General features: G+C 51.1%; 7 protein-coding genes and 1 non-coding gene across 8 annotated transcripts; 3 read left to right on the top strand and 5 right to left on the bottom strand.

The window, feature by feature from the left end:
- Nucleotides 1-90: 90 nt before the first annotated feature.
- On the top strand, nt 91-1806 carry CC1G_02996 (hypothetical protein; the record flags this gene model as incomplete). The annotated part of the gene is made up of 2 exons (XM_001835856.1): nt 91-360; nt 400-1806. 2 exons carry the CDS (start codon nt 91-93, stop codon nt 1804-1806), a joined length of 1677 nt encoding a protein of 558 aa, XP_001835908.1.
- A 2052-nt stretch (nt 1807-3858) lies between these two features.
- On the bottom strand, nt 3859-7033 carry CC1G_02998 (hypothetical protein; the record flags this gene model as incomplete). Its single annotated transcript, XM_001835858.2, has 3 exons — nt 3859-6381; nt 6544-6858; nt 6911-7033. The coding sequence occupies 3 exons, from the start codon at nt 7031-7033 to the stop codon at nt 4351-4353; spliced, it is 2469 nt and encodes an 822-aa protein (XP_001835910.1). The 3' UTR covers nt 3859-4350.
- Nucleotides 7034-9674: 2641 nt separating this feature from the next.
- Nucleotides 9675-10221, top strand: CC1G_15020 (hypothetical protein). The gene has a single exon (XM_002910643.1). The coding sequence runs from the start codon at nt 9774-9776 to the stop codon at nt 9993-9995; it is 222 nt and encodes a 73-aa protein (XP_002910689.1). The 5' UTR covers nt 9675-9773; the 3' UTR covers nt 9996-10221.
- Nucleotides 10222-10471: 250 nt separating this feature from the next.
- On the bottom strand, nt 10472-11948 carry CC1G_02999 (hypothetical protein; the record flags this gene model as incomplete). The annotated part of the gene is made up of 6 exons (XM_001835859.2): nt 10472-10492; nt 10542-10678; nt 10809-10911; nt 11090-11125; nt 11361-11425; nt 11888-11948. 6 exons carry the CDS (start codon nt 11946-11948, stop codon nt 10472-10474), a joined length of 423 nt encoding a protein of 140 aa, XP_001835911.2.
- A 1247-nt stretch (nt 11949-13195) lies between these two features.
- Nucleotides 13196-13276, bottom strand: CC1G_20169. The gene has a single exon. It is a non-coding gene; the product is annotated as a tRNA-Cys (tRNA).
- A 403-nt stretch (nt 13277-13679) lies between these two features.
- Nucleotides 13680-15730, top strand: CC1G_03000 (hypothetical protein; the record flags this gene model as incomplete). The annotated part of the gene is made up of 12 exons (XM_001835860.2): nt 13680-13698; nt 13794-13867; nt 13926-13975; nt 14027-14123; nt 14176-14234; nt 14292-14502; nt 14565-14643; nt 14698-14723; nt 14782-14913; nt 14975-15143; nt 15203-15524; nt 15586-15730. 12 exons carry the CDS (start codon nt 13680-13682, stop codon nt 15728-15730), a joined length of 1383 nt encoding a protein of 460 aa, XP_001835912.2.
- Nucleotides 15731-16204: 474 nt separating this feature from the next.
- CC1G_03001 (hypothetical protein) lies at nt 16205-16978 on the bottom strand (the record flags this gene model as incomplete). The annotated part of the gene is made up of 3 exons (XM_001835861.1): nt 16205-16689; nt 16747-16888; nt 16949-16978. The coding sequence occupies 3 exons, from the start codon at nt 16976-16978 to the stop codon at nt 16205-16207; spliced, it is 657 nt and encodes a 218-aa protein (XP_001835913.1).
- Nucleotides 16979-18089: 1111 nt separating this feature from the next.
- On the bottom strand, nt 18090-18994 carry CC1G_03002 (hypothetical protein). The gene is made up of 6 exons (XM_001835862.2): nt 18828-18994; nt 18650-18766; nt 18572-18582; nt 18486-18500; nt 18409-18420; nt 18090-18350 (listed from the first exon to the last, which is right to left on the bottom strand). Exons 1-6 carry the CDS (start codon nt 18967-18969, stop codon nt 18273-18275), a joined length of 375 nt encoding a protein of 124 aa, XP_001835914.2. The 5' UTR covers nt 18970-18994; the 3' UTR covers nt 18090-18272.
- Between the last annotated feature and the right edge of the window lie 62 nt (nt 18995-19056).

The raw sequence follows: 19056 nt of genomic DNA on the forward strand, positions 1-19056 counted from the left end.
CGGCACCCAGCACTAGGATAGCAAATTCGGTACGTGTCCATCTTCAGTCAGGTTACAACTACTGGAGCTCACTCGGTACCGCAGGAACCAATGTCAACGCCAGAGCTTAAGATTGAATCTGAAGTTGCCGCTGAGCTTGAGCCCGACAACCAACCACAACTGGCTGTCTTGAGAAATCAAGAACTCGTTTCTGAAATATTCAGTCATCTTGGTCCAGAAAGAGGCCCCTTGTACCGGTTGGCTGGTATATGCAAAGCGTTCCGCGAACCAGCTCTCGATCGACTATGGAAATCAATGGACAACCTCCTGCCACTAATTAAAGTGATACCAGGCGCTGCGATTGACAATGGAAATGTCTTGGTACGTCTACTCCATACTGAATCGTTCATTGCTTCTCAGGGCATGAATCTCGTGCTCCAGATATTCCAGGATGTTCCCAGTGCGAAATTGACCAATCAATTCAAAGCATACGCTCGACGCATTCAGCACCTGCACATCGGTATCTGGTGTGCTTTCATTTCCGCACAAGCCTATACGATCATGGCCAAACAACTACTACTCTGCGCGCCCAGCTCTGAGAAGGCGGAATCCCTCCTTCCCAATTTGCTTTCCATCTCTATCGCTGGAAACATTCACGAGCCTTCCTTTCTGGCTTGTTTTGATCTCTTGACTTCGAATTCGAGGCTCCAGCGAGTTGAAATGGACCCCTCTGCATCCATTCGACCCAATCCAAACGCTACATTCGGTCCTGCCATGGTAACTCAGCTGGCACAGGAGACGCCTACCACTTTGACCCGTCTTGTCCTTACCGACTACATCCTTGCCAGTTTGGAAACCGCAGGAGTGTACGGAAGCTTGAAGAAGCTGATAGCCCTTTCCTCCCTCACTCTCGTCTGCTGCCTACCATTCCGACTACCCTCGCTGTCTAGTTTGGTGGCAGTTGCCCCTCGTTTACAATTCCTCGAGATCCGAGGCAATTGCCTGGCCGAAAGTACCCCAATGAAGCCAATTCCAACCGTCTCATTAACCTCCATGTCCCTCGCAACCCCCGGCACCTACGCTCACATCATAGCGAACCTACTCCTACCCAGCCTTCAATCATTATCGTTATCAGTACTGGAAAATGACGCGGGGGAGCCCATCTATTTTGAGGTCGAGCGGCTAGCCGAAGCCCTCGCCACGACGGCACCCAAACTCCGGAACCTCCATCTTGTAGCAAACTGGGACGCCGTCAGCTTTGCGCAGCTAATCCCACTGGTCCAACTTCCCAACCTTGAACAACTCATTATGAAAATGCACATCCCAGGAAGTTGGATAATCCGCAACCCAAACAGATGGGAAGACGTTGCGGAAACAACAGCCCAGTTTCTTCAATTTCTAACTGCCATTTCATCCAATGGTGCCGAGGGCAAGGCCTCGGCGTTGCGCGTGTGTTGTTTTCCCCATTTCAAGACGTTCATGGTCTCCCTCGACGGCCTCCGCTACCTCTCGGGGATCAAGACAAGACTGGAAACCGTTCACCTCAGTATCGATTCCAGCATGAGCGAACGGGGACTTGATCCTGATCTCAAGGCCACAGTTACCTCGCATACCAACGCAACGTCGATACGCCATCTGCAAATCGATGACGCACGGCCCAATAGTGTCCCTACCAGAATGCTTCGGTCTCTAGCTCTCTATATTCACAAGCTATTTCCGGAATTGGTTACACTTGGTACGGTTAGGATGTCGCCCGTGGCGGACATGCAGGAATCATGGGCACTCATCGACCAGTTGCGAAGAGATTACCAGGAACTCGGTGTGTAGCTTGTATATGGGTGGGGTACATTGCTGTATATTATATTTACTCTCTCTAATTCGTACTTCCTGTCATCCACATATCTCCATGTAATAATAACATATGCTCTATGTACCGCCCATTGCAGCATCCTGAGCGCTTAAATGGGATCTCGTGGGAACACAATGCTGCCAATTTGAACGGTAACCAGATCTTTTCTTGAACTTCCACCTGAGCGATTAACTGGGCCCCGAGGCGCGATATATGCGCGAACCGAATCCCACAGGGATCAATGGAACGGCAGATACTCTGGTTGAGGCCCTTGGAACACCACTTGAAAACATGTCTCCCATTGACGCTGTAATCTTTCGAAACCAGAAGCTCCCTCAAGAAACCGTTACAAGCTCTGACCGGGTGTATGATACAGAAGAAAGGGCTTGAGAATCCTTCTTCTCCCTGCCGCAGTTTTCAAAAGAACTCAGGAATTGAGTATGACTCATTTCATGGAATCTCTAGTCCCCTTCCTCGTTATCCTGGCGGTCCAGGCCTGGTACACACGCCCAATCTTTGGCGTGTATTTGGATCGTAAACTTCGTCTTCATGAGCTAGGGTGTCGGGACGGTCCATCTGAACGAGTTCAAGAGTCGCGAAGGTCAATCCAGGCGCATAGATATCTAGGCGGGACTTCCAAGGACTGTAAGAGCCCTTTCACTTAACAGTGGCTGGTCAAGTAGGGCATCTCCGTCATCGCTGTTTCTCGCCCTCGTGGCTGGACGATCAGGACACACACCGTCATGAATGCTTAGAAGATTGGACAGGTTTCTATCGCCATTACCGGCTATATCGTGGCTGTCGTTTGGGGACGGATTCTTGGCATCGAATTGCGCAATGGTGACCTATTGCCAGCACACGTTGACTTCTTGCAGACCTACAGCACATTACACACGTCCTGACACACCATACTGTCATAATCCATCGCCTTGATCCATCTCCATTCCATGCTGGGCAATGGGGAAAAGAACCACACGTTCGTCCTTAGCCCACGTCTTCAAACCATATCCCATCAGCAGTATCACACAACACCGCGATCCTGGATTTTCCCAGTCTCCAATTTCTTTCACGTTCCTTTGTTCTATGTTGTGGACCCAATCCATGCTCTGCATACCGTCGTATTCCGAGGTCTATGCGCTCCGACTTGTAATGGGCAAACAATGATGATTCGACCGCATGCACCTGCGGAACATGTCCCCATCGTCGAAGTACGTTTCCGAAAAAATACCTTGGGGTATACTATGATGCACCGTCATAGCTACGAAATGAATCGCTGAGTCTCGTTGAGTCCGCGAACTGAGTACCCCCGCATCCCCAAGGTCCTTTTTAAGCCCAAGGTCCGAACAGCCTGTATGGGAGATGAAGTCATAAACAAATTTCCGAGTCCGAAGCCGAAGCGACGCCGGATGGATGTCGGGAAGTGCACGATCAGATCGTAGGCCACGTCGACGCTGGCCTTGAGAGCTTGAGAACTCAACGGCTAGAACACTGTCGAAGCGTCGAAGCCTAGGCATGGGCGAAGGTCACCTTGACAGTGCAGATCCATCAGGTCATTTCGGAGAAATGCTTCGAGTTTCCTTGAAGACCAAAGGGTCCTGTCAGGTCCTTGACAGCCGTCGAGAAAGCAGGTGGTCGGGGCTGCGAAGGTATTCATTCGGATCAGTGCCAAATCTTTATCACGAGGGAATGCTTTTGAGGCTCAGTACAAACGTACAACAGCACTATAACAACAACTTTAGGAACAACAACAAAGGTAGACAGGATGAGTCCATATCTGACGCAGTACAAGTACAGTACGATATGCATGATGAAAATGGATGAGGTTGAAAAAGAGGATCCCGAGAGAAAAGAAAAGTGATGGGTCCGGCATGACAGAATGGATTATAGATAGATGCTCGTACACACGAGAGATAAGGAGGGAGGTGGGAGGTCTACAGAGAAGTGAATGAGAGAAATAGAGGAGAGATAAACATAACGCATAAAAGAAACGCAGAAGTGGAGGGAGATGCAGTCCATGATGATGAATGATGGAGAGTATGGGGAGGAAGGGAAAGATGGTACAAGAGGACAAAGGGGATTGGGATGGGGTGGATGAAAAGCGAGGGGTAGCATGCAACCGGGGAAGAAAGGGTAAACACGTCTATGGGGATGTGATGGGGGTGCGTACAAGCACCCGGGAGTAGTGCGAAACGGAAAAAGGTGGGGATGGTATGCAGTGAAAGCCGCACCGACAAATTACAAGGTGAAGGATGTTGAAAACTCTATAGTATGTTATGTCATGGAATATAAATAGCTCATTAGCGACCTGGTGTGTTTCGTCGCTGTGTCGTGAATATGAATGGAAGAGGGTGAATAGGAAGGAGATGAGAAGTGGCGTCTTCCGATGTCACTTCGGTCTATAGCAGAGAATAAAAAAGGGTAGCATGAAGAGGGGACGATAAAGCGGGGTGGTAGCATGAGTCGACAACAAGTGATAATGGAGAGTTTGAGAGCATAAAACAATGGAGACAGCGAAGTGAGAATCAACAGACGAAATCGATCGACATTTTCGAGTCACCGAGGAAACGGGGCCCAAGCGCAGCTGCTTCAAAATCCTTGAACCGCGGTAGTTCGATCTTCTCCTTCTCAGCGTCGTCCTCCTGTCCTACCTCTCTATCACGCTTCGATTTGCTTTCTACACCAGCACCGTCTCGGCCTTCCTCTCCTCTGACCGCCGAATCTTCACCGGGCTTGCCGATACCCTTGAACAACAGTCCGTCACTCGGAAGCGAGTCGAGTGCTCTGCCGCGCTTCTGGGAGGGCGGTGAAGTGGAGAGCATCTTGAGAGGCGGCAAGGTAATCGGAGGCGAGTTTGATCTCGAACCTGGCATCGAGATGGTTCCATTGGTGAGCTTACCAGCACCGTGACCGAAGCTTGTAGGGTGAGGATGCGCAAGTCCACCTCCAACACTGCTATTGAGAGGTTGTAGCGGCGTCGAATATCCCGAGGCGGAAGTCGGCTGAGGCGGGTAACGTTCGCGAGAACGGTCGCGACCCAGCGTGGAAGTTGACGAGGAGGAAACGGATGGTGTATGTATGGGTGTCATACCAAAGGCCAGGCGAACAGAGTGAGCTAGATGGTGATGTTGAGGTCTTCGATCCCGTTCGCGCTCGCGGTCCTCTCCACGGACATAGCTCCATGCGGCTCCAGAAGTAGCAGGCGGGGAAGGAGGCCTGGACCCAGCTGTCCTATCCACATGCATTCCGCCCAAACCGATGCCGGAAGGAGGGCTGCTCCCAGTACTGCTGCTGGCACTCGACAGCTGCGGCGTAGTCGCGCCGGTATTGGGGGTGCCGGTCATCACCCCAGGTCCATGATGCAGATTGCCAGCACCCATCCACAACGGCTTCTCCACAAAGGAAGGGTTGTGGGGGAACATGTGGCCGCCACGCCCGGGTCCAGCACCGCTACTCGGCACCTTGTCACTGCCGGACATGGTACGATGCAGGAATGAAGATGTGGGGCTACCCATGGTGCTTCCCGGTCTTGATTGGGAAGACACGATGGTAACACCACCATCCCTCTCCGCGCTGAGCTTGCTATTGATAGCGCTGGACAAGAACGACGGCGGGGGTAGAAGCACAGGCGAAGGGGCCCTACTTGGGTTGGCACTGTGAATGTTCAGGGTCCGCAAGGGCCCCAAGAAGGGACTTGTGGAAGGTGTGAAGGCGGCAGAGTTGGAGTGGAATTCGGCATTGGTGGTTCGAATGGAAGAAGAGTACTGATAAGGTGGAGAATGGTCCGCTGAGACAGGGGTGGACTGCAATGAGAATATTCTTCTCGTGTTGGTGGTGCTGGCTGCGGAGGTCAAGGGCGAGTTGGGCTGAGTAGAAGCGAAAGGTGTTGGGAGTTCGGAATCCGAGCTCATCGGTGAATCTTCTGGCTGACCGTTGTTGGTCATGCGTCGGTGGTGAGAGGGAAGATAAGGGTGGTGAGAGCCTGCCCAACTGTGGTTGTATGCGTGACCAGTTTTCATCATGGTCTCGACAAGGTGACCAGAAGATCGCGACTGGAGCAAATGTGAATGACCGGGCTGTTGATGCCAGTTGGAGGGCGGTGCATGGGTGCTGAGTCTCCTCTTCCGTTGCAACTTTTGACCGTCTTCGTCAAGCTGAAGTGGGGGTGGTACTGGCCGGGCGAATTGGCCGTCGCGTTCGTGACTGATGTTGTTGAGCCCAAAGTAGTTCCTCTCCTCGGGTGTGAGGTTGAGATGGTGGGTCTTCATGACTGGGCTGGTCGTCGCGCTTTTGCTCAGACGACCGTAGTGCTGTAGGCGCTGGCGGTTTTCGAGTTCTGCGCGACGGGCTTCGTATTGAGCTCGTCGGAGGGCCTCCTGGCGTTCGAGGACGTAGAGTTCGTCCATGGCGACCGTGGAAAGGGCAGAGAACGGTGAGGAGACCGCCGGGCCATTTTGGGTGGGTAGTGCTGCAATATTTGTGGTGGATGTGGAACGCCTGGATGGCTGGACTTGGTCATATGACCCTATTGCAGTAGGACGAGCGTAGGATTCTCCCTGTGGGTAAAGAAATGTTAGAAAAAGGCAAGAGAAAAGTTAATTTTGTCAAGTGGGAAAGTGGTTGAAAATAAGCCAAGGGCTAATTCCGAGAGTCATATGGGTGCAATTGACGTCCGATAAGGGCGTCCACCCGGTCGCAAGCCCAGATAGCGAACGCACCTCGTCGTCACTGTTGGCCCTGCTTCTGGCCTTTTTCTTTATCCGTGCGCTGGCGGATGACAGTGATGTCGGTCGTTGCGTCGCGTGGTCGTAAGAGCCATCGAACATGAGCTCGTCACCGGCGCCCGCTGCTGTGGATGCGTTTTTCGATTTGTTTGCTGAGCCCTTGGCCTTGGAGGCAGCGGTGGACTGATGGTCGTTGTTGTGTATTCTCGAGTGCCTCGTGAGTTCATCTGAGCGGCTGAATCGCTTCTCGCAAAGGGGAAATGTGCAGACAAAGGGTTTTTCGCCGGTGTGGGTTCGAATGTGGCGTGTCTAGATGGGTGGACGATGAGCAGTGCAGATTGCAGTAGAGAAGAGATTGTACCTGATGCTCGAGACGGCTGAAGGAGCGACCACAGAGTGCGTAGGGGCATTTGTAGGGCCTTGCGACGGACTTTTCAGTCGTCGGTGCTGTCGCTGACGATGAGGAGATGTCTGAGGAGCCCATTGGTGGGGCTGGGTGTATTGGAAAAGACTGTATAGAAAACATGAGTAAGGGCAGGGGTAGTTGAAAGAATAGCGTACAGAGAGTGGAAAGTGTATAAGTAGGCGGGCGTTCTCCGGGGTTTTGAGACGTGGAAAAAGGCAAGGCTGACGGCGCGAAACAGATTTCAATCTGGTGTATGTAACCCAAATCGGGCCGGGTTGAACGTTCACACATGCGTCAACCCGCAATTCCTTGGCCGGCCACGTGCATCATCCATCGCGCCATTTCGAGCTACCCCACACCATCAACTTCAGCGTTTCTTCCTTAACAGGCATGTGAAATATCTTTTTTACACCTGAAATAACCTCGGACCTATCCACAATCAGTTCCACTTTTTACGCGCCAATCCACTCACCATTTTCATGCCGCTTCTTCATTTCTTCGGAGAGTCTATTTTCGTCCCAAGAAGCCGCTCTATCTCGTCCTCCCGCTCCCCTCGTCGCTAATACCTTTCTCATGAGCCCGCCCCACTTTCTTCGAGAACACAACCCCGCTTGCCCTTCTTGGCATCTTTTCTCAGCTGTGACCCCCAAATCAGTCCGAGGTAACATCCTTGACAGGCCACTTCGTCGGTAGGCCGACCTCGATTGGGATACCCACCTTCCACGGTCGTTCAACGCCTGCTATCTCCAACGGCTACCCTATCCTTATGTTATCTTCTTTGGTCCCCGTCTCTTCTGCGAATACATCGACCCTGGTTCTCTTTCTTTCAACTCCGCCACCGCAACAAGTCGGAGAGAAGTTCCATCCCAAAGATTTACCGCGAGTGTACCCTCCTTATCTACTTCTCCACCGTTCCGACTTCCAGACTGATAACGGTCTTACAAACCTCACCTCGGCTGCTGAAATGTCCCAGTAAGCACGTTCTGGAAGGGGCCTGGGTCGATATCGGTCCCAATCCTATCCCTTGTACACTATTCTGCCAATTGGTCACCCACCGTGCGCGCCTCTTTACCCGTAACAACACTCGAGGCTCGGAACGGAAGATCTTGTCATGGTAATAACTCCGCCTCCCCCAGCTTAACCCAAAAACGTTCATGATCACCTCTACCCTTTAGTACAACAGCTTCCGATATTATTAACTCATCGAGGCTCCGCTAATCTCTTAACGCCGTACCCATATCCAGCCCGAATCGATAACAATGACTTCGGTTCAGAAATACTTCACTCCTCTCAACTCGAAAACGTTTCTGGGGACCCCATCTCGTCCAATCTAGACAAAACAAGACGAGATCTCACGTCCACCTTAACCCTGAACCTCGGCGTCCATGTCGCAGACAGCTCTGCGCTTCTCTAGCTCGACTACTCCTGAAGGGTCTCGTTCCTAGATCTGGGCCGCTGCAGTATCACCCTGCTTGTCGCTTCCTCGTTTCCATTTGGCAATGAAGCCTGCTCGCCCAATCCTCGATTACCGACTCGGTTAACAGTGAGGGTGGTCTGCCTTAGTCGGATAGGTTGACTCATACTCAAGGGTGGTCTAAACCCCCCTAGAAAGCCGATGTATCTGGACTTCCCGCCGTTAAACCTGCACGCGTTTGAGCGTTGTGATGCCTTGCGCCAATCCCTCGTCAATAAGGTGGACATCAAGTCTCCATTGTCTTGGTTTATTCTGTTGGGCCGTGGGTCTCCATGCGACTTATACCATCCTTCCAAGCGGCCCATTCATCGGATTTCTGATCGACCCTATCCCATTGTGACATACTGACGAAATCAGAGGCCAACACCTGATTTCGACAAGAGCTTGCTCCCAGCGACACCGATACTTGACGTCTAGGGGTCCAACCCTAGATTTGAACACCAGAAAAAGAGTCTTCCATTCGAACTTTGCACGTACGGTACAACACCCCAATCCAACAGCATGGCCTTCACTATCGCTGGGAATTACTCCGACGCTCTCGCGCTGACAAAATAGCCTTTCATGGGTACCATGATTGCTGAAGTTGCGAAAATGACTCTCGAAGAAATACGGCCAAGTGTGCATTCCGTGGCTTTCAGCTCGGAGATTACGACCAACAGCCAAGGCTGGGGTAAGTTTCGCCGACCGAGTTCTTTGCCGTTTCAATTTCGTTTTGTCACTCTTCTTTCGTTCTTCCGGAATTCAATTCTCCTCCTCTTCCAAAGTTCCAAGATTTTGCTTGTTTCGAAGATGGCAAGTTCTCCGTACCCGGTCGGTTGCTTCGATGTATTGTCTTGACAAAGTCCATACTTTCTCGAATACATTTACTTCAATTCATCCACTCAGTGGAGCGGAAAGTGACAGGTTCGTCGAGGAAGAGTTATTCGAGGAATGAGTCGAGAAGTTAACCCCTCCAAGAAGTCAACATTCAGCATTCATGGAACGAGGACAGCATGGGTGGTTCTCGGTTGATCCTAGTCGGCACATCCCCTGGAAGAACTCCGAAGTGATTACCTGACTTACCTGACCCAATTTCAAGTACCCTCATGTGTAACCGCTTCCTGCGTTCGAAGAAAAGGCGGACCAACTGGTTGTCCTACCATTTTACAAAGCGCTGGCCCGGTCGCTTCCTGAGACCTGCGACCGGTATCTTGCGAGCAAGCTGACGTCGTTTTCTCGTCATGAAGCTTGTTCTAGGATTCCCCCAGACTCTGGTGTTAACGCGCAATTTCCAGACTTGGAGCCTGCATATCACAAAGAACTAAGCTGTCGTCCAAAAGAAGGAGCCGGATTATAAGAAGGGTAATGGCAAATTCCGATACCCTATTCCTGACTCCTGCACCAGTCATCGCCCCTCTTTCGAAAGCGACAATGCGCGCGGTATGTATGCTCTCAAGCTTCTGGATCTCATGTTCTGCGCAGCACCCACCACTCTATACTCCAGTCACGCAACTTGCCGCCGCTAAAGAGCGAAGGAACACCTTGGCTTCCGTCCACCTTCTCCTTTCTGACACCCTTCTCAGGTGAAGAACCACCATGCTGTTGATCGGCGAACTCAGAATACCACTGGGTTGGAATGTCCGGCGTTGCCGAAGGTCCGGCAGAGCGGCAGCGTCCGTAAGTCCGGCCGTCCGGCCACGGTCTAGTAACGTTTCCAACGTTTTTCGCTGCGGCTGGGCCGTCTACTTAGTCTGAAGGCTACCCTACGCATACCCAGCGCTTAGTATACCAGAATCCGAACGCATTTAGCCCACCGGTACGCGCTACCCCTCGGTTTTAGCGCTTGCGGCATGATCGCGTGCCGTGGACGGCTGGTTGATTAGTCAGTCCTCGCACGCTCCAGGTAAATTCGATCCAACATCGACTGGGAGGCCTTAGTCCCGTTAGAAATATGTCGGACGGGCCCAAGTAGGCATACCTAGCAAGCCTTGCTTCTAGTGTACGCTCTTAGTGTACGCTCTGGATCCAGGGAACCTCGACTTCGCTGATTGAATCCGTGCTGACTAATCTAGCGCCTTCCAAGCCTATGTTGGCCTCTGTCTCTAAATAACGGCTCGGAAACCTCATACCTACTCCCAACTCGTAAGTCCCCTGGCGTCTCTCCCATTTTCTTCTCCATTCATCCCCTTGCCAGACTGCCGGACCACCCCTGCCGGACGCCCGGACCGACAGACTGCCGGACATTCCAATTCCGAAGTGTTCTCGGCGAACTAGAACTGATTAGCTCACGGGAACTAGTAGCAACTAAGTACTAGGTCTTCCCACTGTCCGCATTTGGGCGAGTACTTCGATTTGGGTATCACGTTTACAGCAATACAGGTTGGGCTGCAGTTATGTCACCTGGATAGCCGGTAAGGGGGGTATCACCGAGGAGAAGCCAGTCAAGTGCAGCGCCATACTTCGCGTAAGTAGGCGACTTCTCAGGGGGGTGCATGGCTTGAAACTAGTTGACCCTTTGTATCAACCGCCGGGTTTGAGGCGGGGTGGGCGTGTCCGAGTCGGTTCCCTGGGTGCATGTGGCTTCATATGCTCCTGAGCTGAGTGAAGACGATGCTAGGATATGGAGTATCGTGCTGCCCAGATATATAGAGTGAAGGAGGAGTCCAGAACGTCGCGCTTACCGCCGGCTCCTCGGGTGCAAGCAGTCTCAATTCACCCTCAAGGAATACATCGTCAGAACGGGAATTGCTCGATGCTTTCCACGCGACATAGATGGCGCTGTTCAACTATTGGGGGCAACAGTCGGGCCTTGGAAGAACCTCTGGTGCTTGGCGTTGGCGTTCATCGACGAAATAAAAAATGACATGGATGCGCCTGAGCCTCGGTCAGCAGCCAGAAGAAAGTGTTCACAATCAGGACCCACAGGCGGGTATCGCATGAGCAGTATCACACAAGGTCGGCAGCCCTGTCGGGAGGGACGGCGCTATCGCCCGACGGGCGCTTAATTAAGAAATCGCCTAAACAGGTGCATGCCCCCTTGAGTGTGGCAGGCCCGAGGCAGCAATAAGTCGAACACTTAAATTACTTTTAATTGGGTCAAGAACCTGCGCCCTCCGAGTTCCAGGTGTGTTTTAATAGCACGTATTTTCCCTCGATCGATGCCTAATTTTAAATCTGCGCGCCATGGCCCCTGGTAGATTGAATGAAGAACAATGCCGTTTAGGGGAAGTTCAATCGCCTGTCAAAACTCCGACGTTGGTTCTCTTGGAGAGACCTCCAAGTGCATTTCTGTAAATATAGGTCGTATAGGTGATGCTGAACTTGGAACTGCAGAAGCAGTTGGACTTTTCTTTGTTCGGTTTGTCCGGCTCAAACGAGCGGCTAGTAGTGCTTAGTACTACTTGTAAACCGACGAGACGGTCTCACCGCCTAGTCCGTAGTCCGAGTCTGTAGAGACCAAGAGAAATGAAGGGGCTTACCTAGCTCTCCCGCACGCGAGCTCGGTGGCTTGCTGGTGAGATAGGGGGGCGACGTGGGCATGAAATTGGCGAGTCGGTCTGACCTCAATGGGCCTTACGAGTACCTGATCTTGCTTGCGAGATGCATGGACGAACGAAATCAGCGCTTCGATTAGGGTCTGGTTGTCACCTGTTCACTCGGAAATAGGTCAGAATTCGTAGAGAAGCGAGTTGTTTTCCTCAAACTGATCGTGCAATGGCCCAGACCGTTAACTGGCCATGGGATCTCTCAGCTATTTGCGACGTGTGCGTTTATGGCTCAACAGATAGTTTCCGAAAGTAATTTCTAGGTAGAGAGAAACATCGCACCCTGGTGTCCAAACGAGACATCTGCCCTTCTCAGCACAGCGAAACAAGATGCGCCATTCCTTCAGTTACCCCGTTCGATATATGTGGTACTCATTCCAACACGAAGGCAGCAATTCTACCGACAGCAGTGCGGGCAGGGACTTCCTGAGTCCCGGTGCACTGTTGCAACGCATTGATTCATTATGGCATGTCCTGTCAAGATTCGACGTCAAAGTGAGAGAACAAGCGTGATTCCCGCACGGTAACACACTGACCCTGCTCCTTCTCTAAACACCCGCCTACTTCCCAGCACAGTTTGTCCCTGTGGTTGATAGGTAGGAAAATGTGGCTTACCGTCTCACCCTCATTCGAAGGTGCGCAAGGAAGATCCTCGGAGGACACTCATGGCAGTCCAACGGCGGCCATGGCTTCCTCGTTCGATACGTATTGAAAGGTACGATAATTTCTACTCTCTATCTACTCCAACACAGCCAAATATAACGGTAGGAATGGAACGTCCCCCTCGAAGGCCCAACCCAGCGCCAGAAACAGAAGAATCTAGCAGCTCGAGCCGTATCATTCTTGGCTGTTTAAATTGGAATAAAGAAGTTGTTCAGTAGACCGAGAATCGTCAGCCCAACACCTAAAAGTGAGGAAGTTGTTGATGCACTCAGCGCAAGGCTGGGATTATCGAATTACGCTGTGCTAACTCCCGTTCTTAGTGTGTTTTCAACATTCTCCACGACCGAGATGTGCTGTTCGAATTCCAATAGGCCGGAGAAAGCCAAAAGAATTCCGACGGGGACCTTGAGGTGCAGATCACTATTAGTTTCGCCGAGGTTCAGACGCAGTCTCGGTGGATGGAGGGCCGCCAAGGACTTGGTAAAAATACAGAAGTTAGTGAAGGACGTAGGTTCAGCGAAGTGAGTCCCATTCGCACTGACGGTGATATCATAGTCACTGGCGAAGCGAACCAAAAACAGTCCCGACCGTGGTTCGAACACGGGACCTCGCGATATTAACACATTGCAATCGCACGCTATACCACTTAGCTATCGAGACATGTCTATTCATGAGAATACAATTTACACCATCACTTTTCTTTCCCCAAATCCTTGTAAGCAGTCCGAAATGATGTCAAGCTTTGCAATGCATGACCTTTCCGAGTTGATCTTGTCCACCACCATCCATGTTCCTGGTTTCTGAATGAATGGAATCGACGCATTCAAATGGCTGCGCGCAAAGCCCAGAAGGCTGCCCTTCGATCGCAGCGTAAACCAGAGCGGTGTCTCAGAATCACTTCTATCTAATGGATTTCCCTATTCAAGGTGAATACTCGAGGGCTCGCAATTCAAACGTATTCTGACGTGGGTTACCACTTTCCGCCGAATGACATACTAGGAGACTGCATTCCCATGAATCATGCGTGAATGCGCTGACCTTCTCGTCTGGAGATGGTCGCTGGATGGCAAGTGGAGGGGATGGTAAGAGCCTTTCCTCGTTGGTCCAGACAACGCACTTTGGGTTCATGTTTCAATCCTTGCAAGGTAACGCGCCATCTGACGCACTTACAATGTAGATAAGCTCGTCAAACTATGGGACTTCCATCAGGACGATGTTACGCGACCCACTCTGAACCTATCGGGCCCAAGGGTTGGAGACTTATTCTTCGCACCCGCACGAAATGGCAGCAACTCAATCGTTTCTTTAGGCGAATATTCTCACATTAGCATTCTCTGAAAACAACCGCTATCTATATTCGTAAGTTAAACTTGATCGTTACAATGCGTATTCCATTGACGTTGTTTCCAGGGGCGGTGTATGCGAAACCGTGTATAGATATGATATTTCCACTCTCGGCGTGGAGGCTGTATCTCCAACTCCTCAAGGAGCCTACATAGACTCAGACGTAGGTTATTTCTGCGTGTCTCCGCTTCACAGTAAGCTCACGTTCCCTTCAGGACAGCATCAGGTCCATTTCTTGCCACCCCTTTAACGAAGATCTGGCTTTGACTGCAAGGTGAATATCCTCGTTGGTTTCTTGGAAGAAATATATCTGCTAATTACACGGTGATAGCGAGGATGGATGTATCTACAGATATGATGCTCGGGATGTGAACACCAGGCGCACAAGAGAGAACACATTGGAGCTAAACGCATCTGCTTCCGGCGCTCTTTACCATCCAACTATGGCCCACATATTTCTGACTTCAGATAGTCGTGGAAGGGTTTGCCTCCGAGATGAGCGAATGGCTTTTGGATCCGGGGAAAGGACAGATGGTGGCATTGTACAGAGGGTAACGTGTCGATCGTCAGTCTTCCTCAATTGATCCCAATCAACACAGAACAGTATAACACCAACCTAACTAAGAAAACAGTCAACCACCTGAGCAATCCAGAAGCAAGCAGCATTGTGTTCGATCGCACCGGTAAGTCGTCCTCCATTGGCTCAGACTCCCAATGAAGCGAACACCTGCGGACAGGTAGCAAGTTTGCTATCACGATGGTGGTGAGTTGGACCTGCCTCCTGGCTCCGTTATCTTATTGAATGCAACGTTTCGATCCAGAACTTCTTCCCAACAATCTTCTCCACAAGCGACCCGAATCCGATCGCAATCTGCAGCGGGAAGTATCTTCCAAACGGCGATTTGGTGGATACGACCTCTTCAAGAACGTATCAAAATGCATGCACTATGAAGGTAGGCTTCTCTCTCCGTGGACCCACCTGTCTCGACACGGTTATTTGATTTCCTACTTCAGCATGGGTCATTCGGTGGGCCTGGGATGGACGAAGACATATACTATGGAGCTGGTTCAGATGATTTCCGTGGATATGTCTGGAAACTTCCCCCTATCTCAGAGTTGGTCGAACAGAGGCGGGAGATAAACGCCAGTGACTGGCACGCGGCGGAACCAGAAAGCACCATTGGTGGGACGACCATTATTGGACCTCGAGAAAGGCTTGTACTGACGCACATCCTGATTCAGCTTTTACAGCTGGTTTCTCTCAACCAAAATACGTCCCTGTGGACATCTCTCAGCCGTTCTGTCACTTGAATGGCCATCTCTCGATCGTCAACACTATCGTATTCCATCCACAGTTTCTTCACGTAGCCACCGCTGGCGTCGAAAAAGACATTATCTTACACAGTCCGACGCCTGGTTCGCCTTGCACCCGCGATCTGGCGCGGTCTCCACTCGAAGTCCGAAAGCTGAGCGAAGATGGCACCGAAGACAGACTTCTTTACTACACTTCGCTGGTGAGCGATATCGACCGGACTGAAGCTAGGACTATTAGCCTGTTCGACCAGTGAGTCTAGAATTCGAGCTCGAGCGAGGCACTCTTCTGATGCGCATCTGTCACCCTCCAGCCTCATCCGAGAGGAATCAGACAATGATATTTTCTTGACGCGACGATGGAGACCTGATACGGAAGACGAAGAGGATTCGGACGAGGAGATGGCAGGAGATTCATCGAGCGGGGAGGAAAGCGACCAAGACATTGACCCATATTGAGACAGGTCTCTCTCTCGACATGATACTTTCCCATTCGTGGCAGTGGAGTTACCTACAAGAACAACGCCAGCCCTTGAATGGAAACGGTTAATCAGAGCCCTGGTTCCCACTCGGATAAAACATGTCGGTTCGATGCTATCGGGGGATTGGACATTGGACGATAAGGGTCGATGGGGAATGCTGTAAATACTCCAGCACTTTAACCAAATCCAAACACATTGGCAGGCTTGTTTTCACCGCGATGAATGCCCAGATTCTAACTTTAACGTGGGTACATAGGCGCACGTTTTTAGGGAAACGGAAGGATTAAGGGTGGTTCCTCTAGCCCTACCTATCGGGTCGGGGTTCCATAGAGTACAGCGATCGTCTACGTGTCTACATGAGTATAATAATGTGACCGATGGTTTTGCTGGAGAAGGGAGCCAGGTATGTGGCACCTGCCAAGAAACCCAAGATGCCCAACCAGGATGTTGTCTAGTACCAGATGCTTCGTGTCCGATGAATAGGGACTATATCCTCGGTTTCCAAACCCTCGATCGACTCTTCCCCGCTCTCCAACCGTTTCGCAAGGTCCCAGAGGAAGAAATCGATCAACACGCTGCTGATTGTCGACCCAAGTACATGCGAATTGTCGGGGTCTTCTTCTTGGATGGCAGCCAGAATCTCTGCGCGGACGCGATCTACAGCAATGATACTGGATGTTCGGAGGCTGAGCTCCTCTCTACATCCCATTGGGAGATAAATGCCTTGTCTGAGTTGTTCAACGAGAGAGGGCGGATATGACAAGATTCTGAGATGGTGGAGGATTTGAGGGACGCGATAGTCTGCAAACATGGTTAGCTCGTGGATTGCAGGTCCTTGCTCTCCGGGGAAGATGGGATGTCGGTCGCCTTGAGATGCGGGAAAGAATGCAGCCCAAGTTTCAGCGACAAGGATTTGCGGGCGTTTCCAGAGGTAGACTGTCCACGGCTCGTTAGGGTGTCTTCTCTTTAGTGAGTGTCAGAGCATAGTCGCACCTTTGGTCCCGTCGTAAACGGTCTCATCACGGAAGGACGGGAAAGTGTCCACGACCATTCTAACAAGGTCTAGTGCAGTGCCCTGACCATTGTGGCGACGGTGGAATTCGTCTAGGAATCCCTGGTAGCTTCCCCCAAAGGACTATCGCCAACCGAACAGTGGTCAGATGTTATGGAGGGTGTACGAAACAGCACCACTTACGCTAGTGAGGATAGACCCCACTTCACGCATGATAGATATCCGTTCGGAGAGCAGAGGTATTGTTTCAGTACACCCGGAAGCTTCCCGGAATATGTGACTGATCAGGGCATCCGGGCATCGCGTCTCCGAGCCATAGAATGTCGGATCTGTAATGGGTATACCCTCTTCTAAAGCTGGTGGTGGGCAGAAGAGCTCCGTCAATGGTTCATTAATGTCTCTGAAATTGCGGCAGACTTACCGCGGTCTAGTGCAGCAACTAATGACCAATATCCAGTATGAATCTTTCTTTGCGTTGACTCCCAACCGGCCCTCCATTCAACCCCGTAGCGTTCAGGAGTCCCTTCTTTTTCCGACCAAAAACTGAAGTTGAGGGCTGAAATGAGAAAGATCCAGTCTAACACCTTCCTTGTCATCGGATCTGCAGCTCGATATGGCTCCGGAGGGCAGATGTGCAACGGATGAGTCCGCCATGTGCGTGGTGTATATGATTCTGCCCTAAGCTTCTGCCGAATCTGCGTCCCATGCCCACAGTTGAAATCAATGTTCCGACCAAGGACGAAGGATGGGTAACTGACAAGTTTTGCTGCAAGTCTAACGCCGTCATCGTTTATTTTTACGAGATCCGTTGCCTGAAACAGAACCGCGTCCGTCATTTGGATGGGGCAGCGATAGCTGGAGTTATGCCCTACCTGGTATACGATTTGTGACGTTTGAATGACAATATTGCGGCTGCACTGGACTTTCTCTACTGAACCCGAGGCATGCCTTCCGTACAATTCTGGGGTATTGGAACCCATCGTCTGAACCTGCACCGTCATGCCTGATCACTTTCTCCACGTATGGTTCATCAGTTTTGCAGGGGGGAAAACATCCATTCAGAAACTTAACAGGAAGCTCACCGGCGCTAATCCGGTGCCAGTCCACCTGCCAGATAAAAGCCAAGTGATAACGATGTGGCGTCTCGCCTTTGCCTGTGCGGGTCGATGAAAAAGATGTTCGCCACGACATCGATTGGACACAATGAATTAATCGGTGTTTTTATTTTTTCCACGTGGAATTCTCCGAGAAGGCCGGCGCCCCTATCATCCGGTTCGAGTTGCTTACTCTTTGTCGTCCGTTCGTCTAGCGCAAACATCAAGACTGCGAAATCATGCAAGCAGGCTGGACTGTACCCAGCCATTCCCATTTTCGAAAGGTAACAACGTAAATACGGAAGCAGAGAATATTTGTCGAAGCGATGGCCACGTCAGCAATGATAATTACTGAGGTAGACTATGCAAAGGGCACGAATAACTGCGGCTGGTATTATTAGTACAAGGAAAGATTAGTCTCTTTTCTGTTTATCAGCTTCGTGGGTCGTCCTTCCGTCCAATATTGCTTGCCCATGCTCTTTTAGATCAGGCTGATGGTCAACAGGTCAACTTCGCCGAAGATATTAAAGAAGAAATTATGCCACGCACCTTTCCTAAGACCTGGGTGGGCACAGAAAGTCAGAGCTGATTGTAGCAGCTTGAATCGATCAAAAAAGCTGACTTACGGTTCCTCGGATTTTCTTTTTTTGTAGCGTTCCGCATGCATTAGTTCCTGTGAAAATACTGCTGCGGGGCCACGGTCACAACTTACTTGAGCGCCGCCTAACGTAGAGATGGCCGGTCAACTTCCATATCACATATAGAGGTCGATGATACAAGGCAAACCTACCGACTACTCGTTCCTTGAATGGAATGTTGCCGTTGAAAGTTCCGGATAGGCCTTTGCTTCTGTCGTCGGATGCTCTGGAAACCCGGACTTCACTTCCATCCCCAGGTTGCGTAGAGGCTAGAGTGCACATCCGTCTGCTTGAGTGGCGAAGTAGTAAAGGTGAGCTCCCTCTTCTTACCCTGTTGTGGTGCAGTGTCAACATGGCCGCCCTGGACCCCAGGGACGATCTCAGATGGTGGGGAAGCACGGAACTCTCCGCTTTCCAAATTGGTGGAACCATGAGTTCGAGTAATGCGTTCTTGCTGGGCTGTTACAGGCATAATGGTACAGAGAAGTCTTCGAAAGTAAGAGGGATTGGGGTATTCGAAAAGACATACTGCATACGGGTATGGGTTTAAATGGGAGGG

Source organism: Coprinopsis cinerea, assembly GCF_000182895.1.
Source record: "Coprinopsis cinerea okayama7#130 chromosome 8 map unlocalized cont3.8, whole genome shotgun sequence".
In the NCBI taxonomy this organism is placed as follows: Eukaryota; Fungi; Basidiomycota; class Agaricomycetes; order Agaricales; family Psathyrellaceae; genus Coprinopsis; species Coprinopsis cinerea.